The sequence below is a fragment of the Meriones unguiculatus genome, chromosome 1 (genome assembly GCF_030254825.1).
Source record: "Meriones unguiculatus strain TT.TT164.6M chromosome 1, Bangor_MerUng_6.1, whole genome shotgun sequence".
Lineage (NCBI taxonomy): Eukaryota > Metazoa > Chordata > Mammalia > Rodentia > Muridae > Meriones > Meriones unguiculatus.
In genome coordinates this window covers 142,591,199-142,605,927 of record NC_083349.1, presented here as the reverse complement: position 1 = coordinate 142,605,927, position 14,729 = coordinate 142,591,199, and the positions used below count along the sequence as shown (strand labels likewise).

The following is a 14,729-nucleotide window of genomic DNA, read 5'->3' as shown; positions in this document are numbered from 1 at the left end:
GATATGGCTCAGAGGTTAAGAGCACTGTCTGCTCTTCCAGAGGTCCTGAGTTCAAATCCCAACAGCCACACGGTGGCCCACAACCATCTGCAATGAGATCTGATGCCCTCTGCTGGCCTGCAGGTGTACATGCAGGCAGAAAACTGTATAATAATAAATAAATCTTAAAAAAAAAAGAAAAATCCCAAACAAAACATATCATGTATAAACGGAAAAGGACAAATGATGCTGAGGCGGAAGTGTGCTCACCTCAATGTGCCGAGGCGTTGATGTGAATTTTCTTCCCATCCTGTCTATGGCAGAGGCTACAAGTGTGGTTTGCCCAACAGTGACAGCACGGAGCATGTAGTTTTCAGAGTATTCATCCTGATCTTCCATTAATCTGCAAAGTTCCATGGGGTACTGGTGAGAAAGATCTGGCAGTTTTGCTTGTTTTTTTTTTTTAATTAATTTATTTTTATTTTATGTGCATTCAGTGTGAAGGTGTCAGATCCCTTGGAATTGGCATTACAGACAGTTGTGAACTGCCATGTAGGTGCTGGGAATTGAACCCGGGTCCTTTGGAAGAGCAGACAGCACTCTTAACCACTGAGCCATCTCTCCAGCCCCTGTTTGTTTTGTTTTGTTTTTCAGTTTTTCAAGGCAAGGTTTTTCTGTCCTGGACTCGCTTTGTCGACCAGGCTGGCCTCCAACTCAGAGATCCTCCTGCCTCTGCCTCCTGATGCTGGGATTAAAGTGTGCCCCACTAAGCCCTGCTAAGGTTTTGAGAAGGATCAGTAATTCATCTTTCTAAGATGCTTAATACGTTCTAACTCTGGCTAGAGGGACCTTCCAGAAAATTAATCTCCAGAGTCAAGACTAACTTCCTGCAATGACAAGTTTTTCTAAGGCTGAAAGGACTAAGTGAGGTAAAAAGAGTGACAAAATTGTGAATACCAAATCACTTAGCATTTTTTCTTCGTAGTTTGAGACAGGGTCTCATAGCACCTGGGATGGCCTTGAACTCACAACTCGGTCTCCACCTCCCAAGTGCTGGGATGACAGGTGTAAGCTACTGTGCCCATGGAATTTTTGTATATCTTCCTTTTCAAAGGAGAGTATCAAGAACATTTGTTAGTCAACAAAAATTTTAAAGGTCTTCCAGGCTTAGACATTCCCAGAAGATAACATCAAGGACAGTTTTAGAAAATAAAAATAGCAATGACATATTTTAGTGCTCAAACAGGCATTTAGGGACCCTGAATTTTTAATTTAATATTTAATTTTATGCTTTTATTTAATGTGTGTGTGTTGTAGTGGAACGTTTTGGTGTCTTTAACAGCTCAGTTACGTTATAAACATGTTTTGTTTTAATCCCAGGTATGGAATATGGGGCGGATTCAGACTGTCCATGGCAGCAACCTATACCCATCATGCTGGCTCTGAGGGGGGCTCTTTGCCAGTTGCAGAGAGTTTAATTCGAAGAACTCTGGAGAGGGAATAGAAGCCATAGCCCAGAGAAAGAAAGGGACTCCAAGGAAGAAAGCTGCTGAGGCTCCCACCTGCTGCTCCTAGTTGCTGTTGACGTAGTTTGACAAGAAGTTGGAGATCTCCAGAAATCAAGATTGCACTTGCCCCAAGGAACCCCACAACCTTAGCCAGCAGGAAGTAGCTAAAGAGAACTCTGCCCCTCTCCCCACAAACCTCTTTTCTCTCCTACATGCTGTTGGAGTGTTGGAAGGGATTGGGGTGGAGAAGGGAGAAAGAAGCATAAGAAATCAAAATAAAGCAGTTTTTAGAAAGTACACCAATGGGCTGGAGAGATGGCTCAGAGGTTAAGAGCACTGGCTTCTCTTCCAAAAGTCCTGAGTTCAATTCCCAGCAACCACATGGTGGTTCATAACCATCTACAGTGTGATCCTGGTGCCCTCTTCTGGTAGAATGCTTTGTAAATAATAAATAAATGATATTTGTTAAAAAAAAAAGTACAGCAACAAGTGGCACCCCATGTTGGGCGCCACCTATAGTGCTCGATTTTTAAACTGAGGTTCCTTAAAGCTTCTCCCTTCTAGCCCCCCAACCCTAGGTAGGAGAGAGAATGTTAATGGGGAGAGGGGGAGCAGACCCCTTTACTACTCTGGGCTGTTTAGGGTGGATGGGTTCCCCTGGGGCAAACACAGCAGGCTGTCTCCTCCAAGCCCCGTTGTGGAAATGTTTCTCTCCTTCCGTCTCTGGTCACTCCTAACTGCTACAGGCCGTGCACCAACACCACACATCACATTTCCTCTTTCTGGACTCTCATATTTATATCCTTCAGAGTCCTAGATGACGCCCCTCTCTGTACCAGCTGGCAAAGACCATGCCCCACAGAGGACAATTATCAGCTGTGGTCAATCTAAAGCCCAAACTAAAATCCCACACTTGGGATGAAACCAAAAACACATTTATGTGACATACTGAGTTTACAAAGAAACCAAAACTTCCATTACGATGGGTGTTTGGTTCACCTGCATGTCTGGGTTGTCACTGTGTGTCTGCTGTTCAAGGAAGCCAGAAGAGGGTGTTGGAACCCTTGGGACTGGAGTTAAAGATGGTTGTGAGCCACCAAGTAAGTTCTGGCAATCAAACCCAAGTTTTCTGGAAGAGCAGCCAGTGCCCTTACCCGATGAGCCGTCTCTCCAGCCCCACTTTTCTAGTTTCTGAGGGACTCCTATGTACTATAGGCTGGCCTTACACTGTGTTCTTTGTGCCTCAGCCTCCTGAATGCGGGGTTGCGGGTCGGGGTTACCTCAGCAACCAGCGTGAAGGAATACTTCCCAGAGACACTGACTGGGAAGACAGGATGGACTAAGTAAGCTACCGAAAGGACCAAAGAAAGAAACTGGACTAAACTAAGGAAGTTGAGCAGGCCACCGGGAGGGAGGCTCTCAGTATGCCAGCCTCAGAGACAGTAGTGAGGGGAACGTACCTCAGGGTTACGATGGCGGATGCCAGCTGCAGCCTGACGTCCATGTTTCTGAAGTACTTGTTCCGGAAAGGGTGTTTGGAAGAGCCAAGAACCCTCACGACCACTAACACAGTTTTGCCAATCTCAACCTATTAGTTAAAAAAAAAGGCAGCATGTAACAGATCCCACTAAGCAAGGGCAGCTAAGTCTGAGGGGCATGCCAGATGTTCCTGGTAGGCTTATGGTCATTTACCCTGAAGCTGTGTGTACTGTTTGTTTTTATTTCCCCTTGGATTCACTCCTTCCTTCCTTTCTTTTTAACCACACTTATTTATTTGTGTCTATGTGTGCATAATTGTACATACCATAATGAGGCAGGGAGGTCGGAGGATGACTGGCAGGAGTTAACCCTCTTCTTCTGCCTGAGATGTTGAGCTCAGGTCCACAGGCTTGGCAGTAGGCCCCCTTACCCTGGGAGCCATCTAGCTGTCTATCTCTGTCTCTGTCTGTCTGTCTGTCTCTCCTCTTCTCCCCTCCCCACTCTGTGGCCCAGGCTGGCCAGAAGCTCATTATGTAAAACAGGTTAGCTTTGAACTCAGAGCTCTGCCTGATTCTGCTTCTGTTGTGATTAAAGGCATATACCACCATGCCTGGCTCCTTCTTGGATATTTTAAAATTAAAATTTTTGTTAGCACTGCACCAGGCTTCTATTTGCCCTCCACGCTCCTTAGATTTTTTGAGTCAAGGTCTTCCAAGATAGCTTAGGGTGGCCACAATATCTTGATCTTGCTTCAGCCTCCTAAATGCTGGGCTTATAGGCACACATCACCATGCCTAGTTTAAGTGCTCTTTAACATTCTCTTTATCAGCTCTGAGTTAAGGATGACACTTAGCAATTGGGAGAATTGCTGAGACACGAAAACAGCATGGATTACACATAGTGAGCTCTAGGCTAGCCTGGGCTATACAGTGAGTGTCTCTATACAATAAATCAACCTAACCTTCTAAAAATACCCATTTCACTTATCTTAATTTTTACCGTTAATTAATTAATTAATATTAGAATGCTTTTTGCTGTGTGTAGAAGATGGTAGTTGTGGGTAGAGGATAGTAGAGGGGTGAGAAGGGTGAGGCTGGACAGTGGCTGAAGGGACCATTGAGAACAGCGCTCTTCAAAGACTGGTGTGTCAGGAACTCCAGCTGAGGAGACACTGCTAAGGGGAGTGCACAGTCTGCATCATTCCTGACATGAAAGGACTCTCTCACCTTATCAATAAGGTCCAACTCTACCTCTTGTATATCTGACACTTTGAGCTGGGCCGTTGCTGGACCCAGGAAAGCCAGGCACAGGTCGTACACTTCCAGGGTCAGAAATCCAGGATGTGCTGGAACTAACTAGAAGGAAGAAGCTGGTGTTTACTGCCAGGCAGAACCACAGATGGAAGCAGAGGTTAAGGAACTTGACATTTGGGGCTGGAGAGATGGCTCAGAGGTTAAGGGCACTGGCTGTTCTTCCAAAGGTCCCGAGTCCAATTCCCAGCAACCAAGTGGTGGCTCACAACCATCTACAGAGAGATTTGGTGCCCTCTTCTGGTGCACAGGCACACATGCAAGAAGAATGCTGTGTAAATAATAAATAAATAAATCTTTAAGGAACTTGAAATTCAGTAGCATCTAACATACATACATCTTAATTATCAGCAGAGAGCAGATCTCATGGGGAAAATCAAATACATGTGTGCTATTGTGGAGGTTTAAACAGATATGGCCCCCAAAGACTCATGTGTTGGGTGCTTGGCCCAGGGGGAGTGGCGCTCTTAGGAGGTGTGACCTTGTTGGAGCAGGTGTGGCCTTGCTGAAGGAAGTGTGTCACTGGGAGTGGGGGCTTTGAGGTCTCCTGTGCTCAAGCTAGGTCCAGTGTGAAAAGTCTCTTTTCTATGGATGTAGAACTTTGAGCTACCTCTCCAGTACCACGCCTGCCTGATTTCCACCATGCTTTCCCGCCATGATGATAATGGCCTAAACCCTGAACTGTAATGGAACGTTTTCCTTTATAAGAGCTGCCGTGGTCCTGGTGTCCCTTCAGAGCAATAAAACCCAAACTAGGACAGCTATGCTTGCAGGCGGTGGTGGGAATGGTTGGCAGACCCTTGGCTTCTGTCTTTGTACTGAAGCTAATGGTGACAGCACGCTCTGATCACCCTGTGTCTGCACCCTCCTGTCTCAGTCTTCACTTTTAAAAACAAGAGAGGTGGCTCAGTGATTAGGAGCACAGAAGGCCTTCCGGGGACCTCAGCTCAGTCCCCAGAAGACCTCAGCTCAGTCCCCAGCACCCATTTAGCATGGGTCACACTGCTTGTAACTCCAGCCCCGGGGATCACATGTCCTGCTCTGGCCCTGGTGTCCTCCTGGACTCATGTGCACAAACCTACACACTGAAACACATGTATACACATAATTTAAAAACTATTAATAAAATAAAACATATTTTTAAACACAAATATTGAAGGTAGGTATGGTATGCCTTTAGTGCCAGCACTAGCAAGGCAGAGGCAGGTGGATTTTTGTGAGTTCCAGGCCAGCCTAGTCTACATAGTGAGTTCCAAGAGAGCCAGGACTACACAGAGAAGCCCTGTCTTGGAAAAGCAAAAATCAAAGAACAACAACAAAGAACACATCAAGGGCTGGAGAGATAGCTCAGAGGTTAAGAGCACTGGCTGCTCTTCCAGAGGTCCTGAGTTCAACCCCAGCAACCACATGGTGGCTCACAACTGTCTGTAACTCCAGTTCCAGGGACTCCAACACCCTCATACAAACATAAATGCAGGCAAAATACCAACGCACATTAGAAAAAAAAAAAAGGAACACATCAAAAAGATTGTTCCCTGTAATCAAACTGGTTTCATTCTAGAAATGAACTGGCTTCATGTGCACAAGTTCATAAATGTCACACATTCCACATGGACTCAAAGACAGAAATCACATGATTATGTCAGTAGATGCGGAAAACACTTTTGACAAAATCCAACGTCCCCTCATGGCAACAGCTGTGATGTAAATTCTATTGGTAAATGGTTCTATGCTGTTTAAGCTTCAGAAGCCAGAGAAGTCCTGGAACTAGAGTTAGGAACAGCTGGGAGCCAACATGTGGGTGCTGGGAATTGAACCCAGGTCCTCTGGAAGAGCAGCCAGTGCTCTTAAGTACTGAGTTATCTCTCTAGACCCAAGGATAGGAACCTCTTAAGGGGGACCAACCCTAAGTTTCTAAAGAACATGCGTTTTGCCAAGAAGCACAGAAAAGGTGGAAGTCAGGCAAAGTATGGAAGGCAGTGGGTGGAGGTTCCAAGGCGTCGAGGCCCTTGCCAAACCTGAAGGGGCGAGTGCCCAACACCAAAGGGTCCCAACCACAAGCTCTGTCCAGTCCATTGACTTGTTTTACCATGTACTCAAAACATGAAAAATTGGGATTCCTGGTTACACAGCTAAGGGTCCAAGACTGTGCCAACCAAAGGCCAAGGCCCAAACCAAGACCGAGACACCTCCTGCTCCAGCCCAGGCTCCTGTAAAGACCCACAGTAAAGGGCTCTGTCTACCAATGTGAAGACTGATGGACTAGTATGAGCACTCTCTCATGGTTTGCAGGTAGCTAATGTGACCCCCACCCTATCCACAAGCACACAGCTTCCACATGGTTTGTGTCCTGTGCTATTTTCACAAATAAACTTGAGGCAGGAACTGTTAGAAATAAAACAAAACAACCTAGGAATATGTCTAACTAAGGAAGTTAAAGACCTCTAAAACACTGAAAGAGCCAGGCATGGTAGCACATACCTTTAATCCCAGCTCTTAGGAGGCAGAGGCAGAGGGGCAGAGGGGAAGAGGGGCAGAGGGGCAGAGGGGCAGGGTGTAGAGGGGAGGAGGGGCAGAGGGGCAGAGGCATAGAGGCGGAGAGGCGGCGGAGAGGCAGAGAAGAGGCAGAGGAGAGGCAGAGAGGCAGAGAGGCAGAGAGGAGAGGCAGAGGCCCTCTATTATAGCACTCCTGGGTAGTTACTCAAAGACCTCCAGGTCAGGGTCACAGACATGTGCACGTCCATATTTGCAGCAGCACAGCTAACAAAGCTGAACCAGTTTTGGAGTTCAGCAACAGGGGATGAAGAAAACATGCCATGTATACACAATGGATTTTTTTTTCAGCCATAAGGAAGAACAAAGTCATGTCTGCAGATGAATTTTAATTTAGAACATGGCTGCTCTGGCAAGAAATCACATCCAAAGACCTTCTAGGTCTGTGTGATCCAGCTAGAATACAAACACACCTTTAATCCATGAGGCAAGCAGATCTGAGTTCAAGGCCAGCCTGGGATAGAGCAAGTTTCAGGTAAAGAAAAGTTTAGGTCCAGGTGTGCTGGTATACACCTTTAATCCCAAACAATGAAGGTAAAGTTAGTTTGTAGAAGGACGCACCCATGTTTGAAAGTGATATTTAATTGAGTGGCAGAAACAGGATGAATCAGAGAAAGACTTGACAGAATAGAATACACCCAACTCTCCCGATAAGAGAAAGGAAAGGGAAGCTACTTAAGGGGCAATGAGAGAGAAAGAAAGAAAGAGAAAGAGAGAGAGAGAGAGAGAGAGAGAGGAGGGAGTTTTACCAGGACAATGATAGAGAAACAGGTTGCAGAGAGAGAGAACTCAGATAGAGACTGAATGAGCCAGAGAATGAGAAGGAGCCAGGAAGATTAGAGCAGATTGCTTGAGTTGGTTTGAGGCCAAGCAGAACAATTCAGGGGCCCAGAGAAAAGCCAGAATGAATAAGTCAGTTGAAAGAGGAGTTTCAGGCAGAACAGTTGAGTTGAACCAGCCAGTCCAGAGCTCAGTAAGCATAGGAAAGGGTGAATTTATTAAGCAGTACGTCTCAAAGGCTGAAGGCTAGATTATACAGAGGCCAGCCGCTTCCATGACTAGGCCCGGGTTAGCAGACAGTGGCAGTAATCCACGGAGACGACGGAAACAGGCAAGACAATGGGTGCATATGGAGACCTTCACCTAAAGGAGTCTCAGGAAGACAAAGACTGCGTGCTCCCTCTGTTTCTGAGGTCTAAGTTGTGTACACACATAGAATCTTTTTGTTTTCTTTTGTTTTGTTTTAAGACAGGGTTTCTCTGTGTAGCCCTGGCTGTCCTGGAGCTTCCTCTGTAGACCAGGCTGGGCTCAAAGTTGCAGATCCACCTGCCTCTGCTTTCTGAGTGCTGGGATTAAAGTGGTGCACCACCATCACCCGGCTAGAATCACGTATATATACCAAACCATCTCAGAGGCAAAGCAGGCACAGGAGGGGTAGGGCCAGGGGGAGGGGGGTACAGCGTACATTTGAACTGAAATGGCCATATGTGTAACACAATGCAAAGAAAAAAAGAGTGTCTCCAAGCTACAATACCAACACTCAGGAAGTGGAGTCAGAGGATCAGCGTTCAAGGTCAACCTTGGCTTCATAAGCTCCATGTCATCCTGGGCTACTGGAGACTATGTCTTAAAAATCTAGGGCCAGAAAGACAGCCCAGATGTAAGGGTGCTCGCTGACAGGGCTGACCGCCTGAGACTGACTCCTACAAACTGTCCTCTAACCTCCACTCAATGCACTGCAGCATGCACATTCAACGCGTACACACACCACACACAGAAACACACACTCATACACACAAACACACACGTACCACCACACACACACACACACACACACACACACACACACACACCATAAGTTAATACACAAACAAAAAGTGCTCTGACCTGAAACTGTCAGTTGAGAAGCTTCATCAACCTACCTGGACAGAGCTTTCTGATTCCATGTAAGTGATGGTGACAGTGTCTTGCTCACTGCTGTTGACCAGAAAGTAGCCAGATCCTTCCACAAGGTTAAATATTTCCTACAGAAAAGCCAGACAAACAATGCCGCATTCTTTCTGGTTTATGGACTAAGGTGATGACTTCTACCTAAATAAAGAACAGCGGACAGACAGACAACAGCATGTGAATTGCCGCAGGCTGACTCCAAATGATACTGCAATTCATCCTTCGTGCCGTGTGTGTGTGTGTGTGTGTCTGCATGTGTGTTTGATTTTTTAAAATAATTTATTTAATTTTATTTTATGTGTGTTGGTGTGAGGGTGTCAGACACTTGAAACTGGAGTTACAGACAGTTGAGAGCTGCTATGCGGGTGCTGGGAATTGAACCAGGGTCCTTTGGAAGAGCAGACAGTGCTCTTAACCACTGAGCCATTTCTCCAGCCCATGTGTTTGATTTTTTTAAAAATATTTATTTATAAGCTGGGCACAGTGGTGTACACCTTTAATTCCAGCACTCAGAGAGGCAGAGGCAGGAGGATCTCTGTGCGTTCAAGTCCAGCCTGGTCTACAAAAGTGAGTCCAGGACAGCCAGTGATACACAGGAAAACCCTGTCTCAAAAGACTAAAAATAAAAACATATATTATTATTTATTTATGTATTTTGTCTGCATACTGGAAGAGAGCATTGGATCCCATGAGACTAAAGTTATAGACGGTTGTGAGCAGCCATATGGGTGCTGGGACTTGAACTCGGGACTTCTGGAAAAGCCACCAGTGCTCTGAACCACACTGAGCCATCTCTACAGCAAGGTATTTGATTTTCAACAGCAGGTGAAGCATGTTGCTGCCTTACCACAGCAGTCTCCTGTGAGGGACCTGTGCACCTCACCTTCACGTCAGGATGGTTGTAGATGGTGGCATTCTCAGGCTGTATCGTGACGTCCTCTGCCAGGAGCAACTCCACCATCGCAGATCTTGGTGAGTTGGAAATGTTCTAGCCAGGGAGCGAGCAGAGCAGAACCTCTGACTCAGAAAGAGCATGCCAGCTAATGACTTAGAGAGCAGCTTTAAGCCTGAGTTAATTTCCATCTCTTCCTTTTTGTTCTCTTCCCTTCCTCCCCTTCTTTCTTTCCTTCTTTATTTTTATTAGTTCTTTGAGAATTTCATACATTTTTGATCCTATCCACCCCTCTCCCAACTCTCCCCAGACCCTCATGCTCACTCCACTTTGTGCTCTCTTTCTATCCCCCCCACCCCCCCAATCTGTCCGTCTCATTCTCTACCACCGAAGTTTTGAAATAGGATCTCACTAGCCCAGGTTAGAACTGCAGCCAGGTGCTGCCATGCCAGGCCCCAAACCTAGTTCCCACTCACGCCTGGGCTCTTCTTCCCTGCGTAGCCCACAAAGTTGACTCCGATGAGTACAGTCCCCTTTATCTGGTGCACTCTAAGGATCTGATGACCTAAAGCAGGAAGACACTGTAAGAAACTGTAATGCTCAGGGCAAAGAGACTCCAGAAATCTCAGGGTTGTCTCAGTTTTGTTTTTTTTTTCCAAATGGCATTTTATTGTGGAGAGAAAAATGCTGGAGGGGGAAATACACAAAAAATAGAACATTGGGTTTGTTCTGAACCTGCTAGGCGATTTTAAGCCAAAAATTGACCGCTTAGTTTCTTGTGAAATTGGGCCAGGCAAAACCTAAAATTCCTTCTTCCTGTAATGGCCTATAAATCCAAAAATGGGCTGAAAGCAAATACAGGAGGATATTTTTATGTGTAAAATTTCAATTTATAAACAGCAGTAAGAGAGGGACATTTTAGAAGGGGTTCTTTTTTAACATTATTTATTTTTTATTTTATGTGTATTGCTGTTTCGCCTGCAGGCATGTCTGTGCGAGGGTGTGGAAGTCCCTGGAACTGGAGTTGCAGGCAGTTTTGAGCTGCCATGTGGGTGCTGGGAAGTAAACCAGGGACCTCTGGAAGAGTAGACAGTGCTCTTAAGTGAGCCATCTCTCCTCCCCTGGGGCCGTTTCTTAGCTTCACTTATCTTCTAGGGAAGACCTGGCAGAGGAAGGCTCCAAACCTGCTTACAGCGTCAAAGCAGGGTATAAATAGGTGTGACATCAGCTGTTGTCACCCATCACCACTGTCCTCATCTTTATGTGAGCCTCAGGATTCCCCTCACCTCCTCCTTTGCATTTCCAGTAGCCTGTCTGTTGTGCATGATGCCCAGGGCTGGAGGACCTGACCCTCTGAACAAATCTTACCCACAAGCCTGCCTCAGCTGTTGCCGCTGAAGTAGTCACACATCTTCCTGTTTCTAACAAGTGACGGCATAGCTCCAAAACACAAAGACTTCATCGTCACCCTCAAACGCTAGAACCTTGCCAGCAGGAAATTTGTGAAGACATACAGCTGATTTAGCCAAAGTAAAGCGGGGTGGTGAAAGAACACACTGACCTGAGCCTGGCCAAGTGGCAGTAAGGGCCTACCAGGCCTCCAGTTTTCAGGATATGTATACATAGTCTTGGCCATCAAAGCAGAAAAAAGTATGTAGGACTATAGGTCCAGAGAACCACTTTGTGGAGTCAGTTCTCTCCTACCTTTCAGTGGGCTCTGTGAATCCAACTCAGGTCTCCAGGCTTCACCTGTAATTACTGAGGCATCTAGGTGGCTCAGGCCAGTGATCCTCCTGCCCCTACTTCCAAAGTGCTGAGGTTACAGATATGAGAGCCACCATGCTGTTTGTACAGTGCTAAGGATCGACTCCAGGGTGCCACACCCACGCCAGTGTCGCCATAGTAGCATAAGCTACAGGGCGGGGGATATGATTTCCCCGGAAATAATGCCCCCTGGAAGGTCCCTGGCAAACTCATCCCACTTGGAAAAGAGACGTGTTCTGAGATTTCTACGCTTCTTCAGTTGTGGCTCTGGGGCTGGAATAAGGAATTCTTTGATCTTTCCCTGTGACACCTAAAACAGCACAACTAACTTTATAAAGAAATTTATTATTAGTAGATTGTTAAAGACTTTAATAAAAATAAGTTTAAAGAAAGTAATGAATTAGATTTAGTATTAATAGGCATTAAGAATAGTAAAATAATAATAAGCTCCTTCTTAAGAAATAATAGCATGAGAGGTGCAGCTGGCGGGAGTTTCCCCCTCCCTTTAGTGCCTTGTTCCTAGAGAAGATCATAAATCTTGGGCAGGACATATGGGAGGAGGGTTAACAAAGGTGTAGTTAGATTTTGATATAGAGAGGGACTTTGGCAGGCATCTGACTTAGCTCCTGACTTTCCTCTTCATTGGTTAGCAATAATGAAATTATATTTGAGGTTTATTTTCCTTTGTTTGCTCTGATCAAAAAGTTTTTAGGCCAAGATTATTTGTGGGTACTGCTTTATGTTTGATTGTATTTTGAGTTAAAATGTAAACTTTGTATTCTTGGTAAAAGTCTGAATGTTCTGGGAAGTATGCCAATTTTAAGGTGCCTTTTGTGAAATCATTATAAAAATACTAGCTTGATTTCAGTAAAGTTGCAGCAGAGTCAAAACCATCAAGGTGTCTCTGTCTGTCAATTCTTCGCCGAAACCGTGTCTTCCTGTCTAAGCCTTGTTCTCCCGCGGACGACGGGAGCCCGACTGGGCCGGTCCGTGGCACCAGGGCTTCACGCGTAGTTAGAAAACACCACCAAATGGATAATGTTCCCAGCTACCCCCGCCCCCCTTCTCTTTCTCTCCCTTTCTACCAACCCCCTCTCCACTTCTCAATGCTGGGGATAGATCCCAGGGTCTCACACAAGCTATACACATGTTCTATCACCAAACAGCACTGTCAATCCTACCTATAAAAATCCTTTTCTATAAAAAAGCATAAACACGATAAAATTTAGAATCAAACAACTGCTCATAAGGAATCTGTGTGAACCAGTTAGCAAACATTTGCAAACTTTTTACGGTACCGTGCAACTGGGTCTGCCCACTGCCATCGTCTTTGGCCACCATCTCCATTGCCCTAGAATCTTCAAAGTGGGCTAGTGTCTCGTTGGAAGATTTCCATTCTAGTATCAATGAGCTGAAATTATCAAACTTCCTCCCGTGTTGATCAAATACTGCTAGTTCCAGGACAGAGTCCCTCAAGCTGGACACAGGAATCTGCATGAAAATAAAAGATAAACAATTAGGGCCATCAGGTCAACTCAGTAGATAAAGGCCTTGCCACAAAATCCTGGAATGGGTTCTGTCCCCGGAACTCACATAAAGGTGGAGGGAGAGAACCAACTTCACAAAGTTGTCTCTGACTTCCACACACAGACCATGACAAGCATGTGCATACATACACACACACAACACATGAACACATACAATAGTTAAGTTTTTAAAAACTCAGTAGGGGTGACAAGCTATCCTTGAAGCGGGGAATCATGTCTCGTCTCATCTTTCTCCTTTGACAGTTTTTAAACTTCACCTGGTCCAGCAGTTGTTAACATGTGGTGTCTATACTTTCTCTTCCCTTTCTTCCTCACAGTCAGGGGGTTGGAACAGGTTTTTGTTTGTTTGTTGTATTTTGTTTCCTGAATGATGTAGCCATCATGGCACTTTTCTCCCAACCCCCAAAAAAATTCCAAAGAAAGAGAACATTTTTCTATGTAAACAAACAAAATAATATTATTATACTTAAAAAATGTTTTTTAGCTTTATTTTTTGTTTTGCGTATGTCCCTGTGTGTATGCAGGTACTCACTGAGATTAGACAGTGTGCTGCTTTGAATAGGAATAGCGCCTATTCTTAATAGCCTCGGGTGTGTGGATACTTGGCCATAGGGAGTGGCACTGTTAGGAGGTGTGGCCTTGTTGGAGGAAGTGTGTCACTGGGGGTGGGCTTTTGCAGCCTCATATGCTTGCTCAAGCTACACCTAACGTGGCAGTCTCCTTCTGCTTCCTGTGAACCTAGTTGTAGAACTCTCAGCTCCTTCTCCATACCATGTCTGTCTGCGCACCATCAGGTTCCACCGTGGCGATAATAGACTAAATCTCCGAAACTGTAAGCCAGCCCCAATTAAATGTTTTCCTTTATAAGAGCTGCCGCGCTCATGGCGTCTCTTCACGGCGACGAAACCCTAACTAAGCTAGACATGGTCACTGGCTCTTCTGGAGCTGCAGTTACAGGTGGCTGTGAACTGCCTGATGTGGGTGTGGAAACCGAACTCAGTTCCTCTGAATGAGCAGCAACAACTCTTTTTTTTTTTTAAGTTTTATTTATTTTATGTATGAGTGTTTCATTTTCACGAATACCAGAAGAGGGAATCAGATTCCATTAAAGATGGTTGTAAGCCACCATGTGGTTGCTGGGAATTGAACTCAGGACCTCTGGAAGAGTAGCCAGTACTCTTTAACTGCTGAGCCATCTCTCCAGCCTGAGCAGCAACAACTCTTAATCAGTTATTTGTGGGTTTTAGAGTGCTTGTACTGCAAACAAAGGACCTGAATTCAGAGCCCCAGAACCTGCATAAAGCCTGTCATTCTCGCACCCTTGCAGTGACAGGAAAGAGAGACAAGACAATCCCTGAAGCTAGGAGGGCATCTATGCTACGGTAAAGAAGAATGTTTCAAACATGATGGATGGCAAGGGCTGATACCCATGGTTTTGCTTGGACCTCCCCTTCCACGCCCAAGCACACCTTCGGGCACATACACAAAGAAGAAAAGAAAAAGAGTGTTAACATTAATGTAATGTTATTAAGTACAGAGTCAATATCTCATTTTCTGAGAATAATCCCACAAATGTCTTTTACATCTTTTTAAGGCTTTTATTGATTTAATTTTTAAAAAATGCTTTCATGTTTGTTTATGTGTATTCATGTGTACCTAAGTGTGCATGAACCATGTGTGTGCAGGTGCCCAGAGAGGCCAGAAGAGGGTGCCAGAGTCCCTGGTGCTGGAGTTACAGGAGTGAGCC

The 14,729-nt window shown here is 45.4% G+C and overlaps 1 protein-coding gene across 1 annotated transcript in view; it reads right to left on the bottom strand.

The window, feature by feature from the left end:
• Positions 1-14,729, bottom strand: part of Nup210l (nucleoporin 210 like) — a 94,840-nt gene that overhangs the window by 36,924 nt on the left and 43,187 nt on the right. Inside the window, exons 17-23 of the mRNA XM_021646719.2 lie at positions 12,734-12,926; positions 10,148-10,236; positions 9,663-9,767; positions 8,752-8,853; positions 4,193-4,321; positions 2,948-3,075; positions 250-382 (exon numbers count right to left, since the gene is read on the bottom strand). Coding sequence (XP_021502394.1) covers positions 250-382; positions 2,948-3,075; positions 4,193-4,321; positions 8,752-8,853; positions 9,663-9,767; positions 10,148-10,236; positions 12,734-12,926 — 879 coding nt within the window. The remainder of the gene's footprint in view (positions 1-249; positions 383-2,947; positions 3,076-4,192; positions 4,322-8,751; positions 8,854-9,662; positions 9,768-10,147; positions 10,237-12,733; positions 12,927-14,729) is intronic.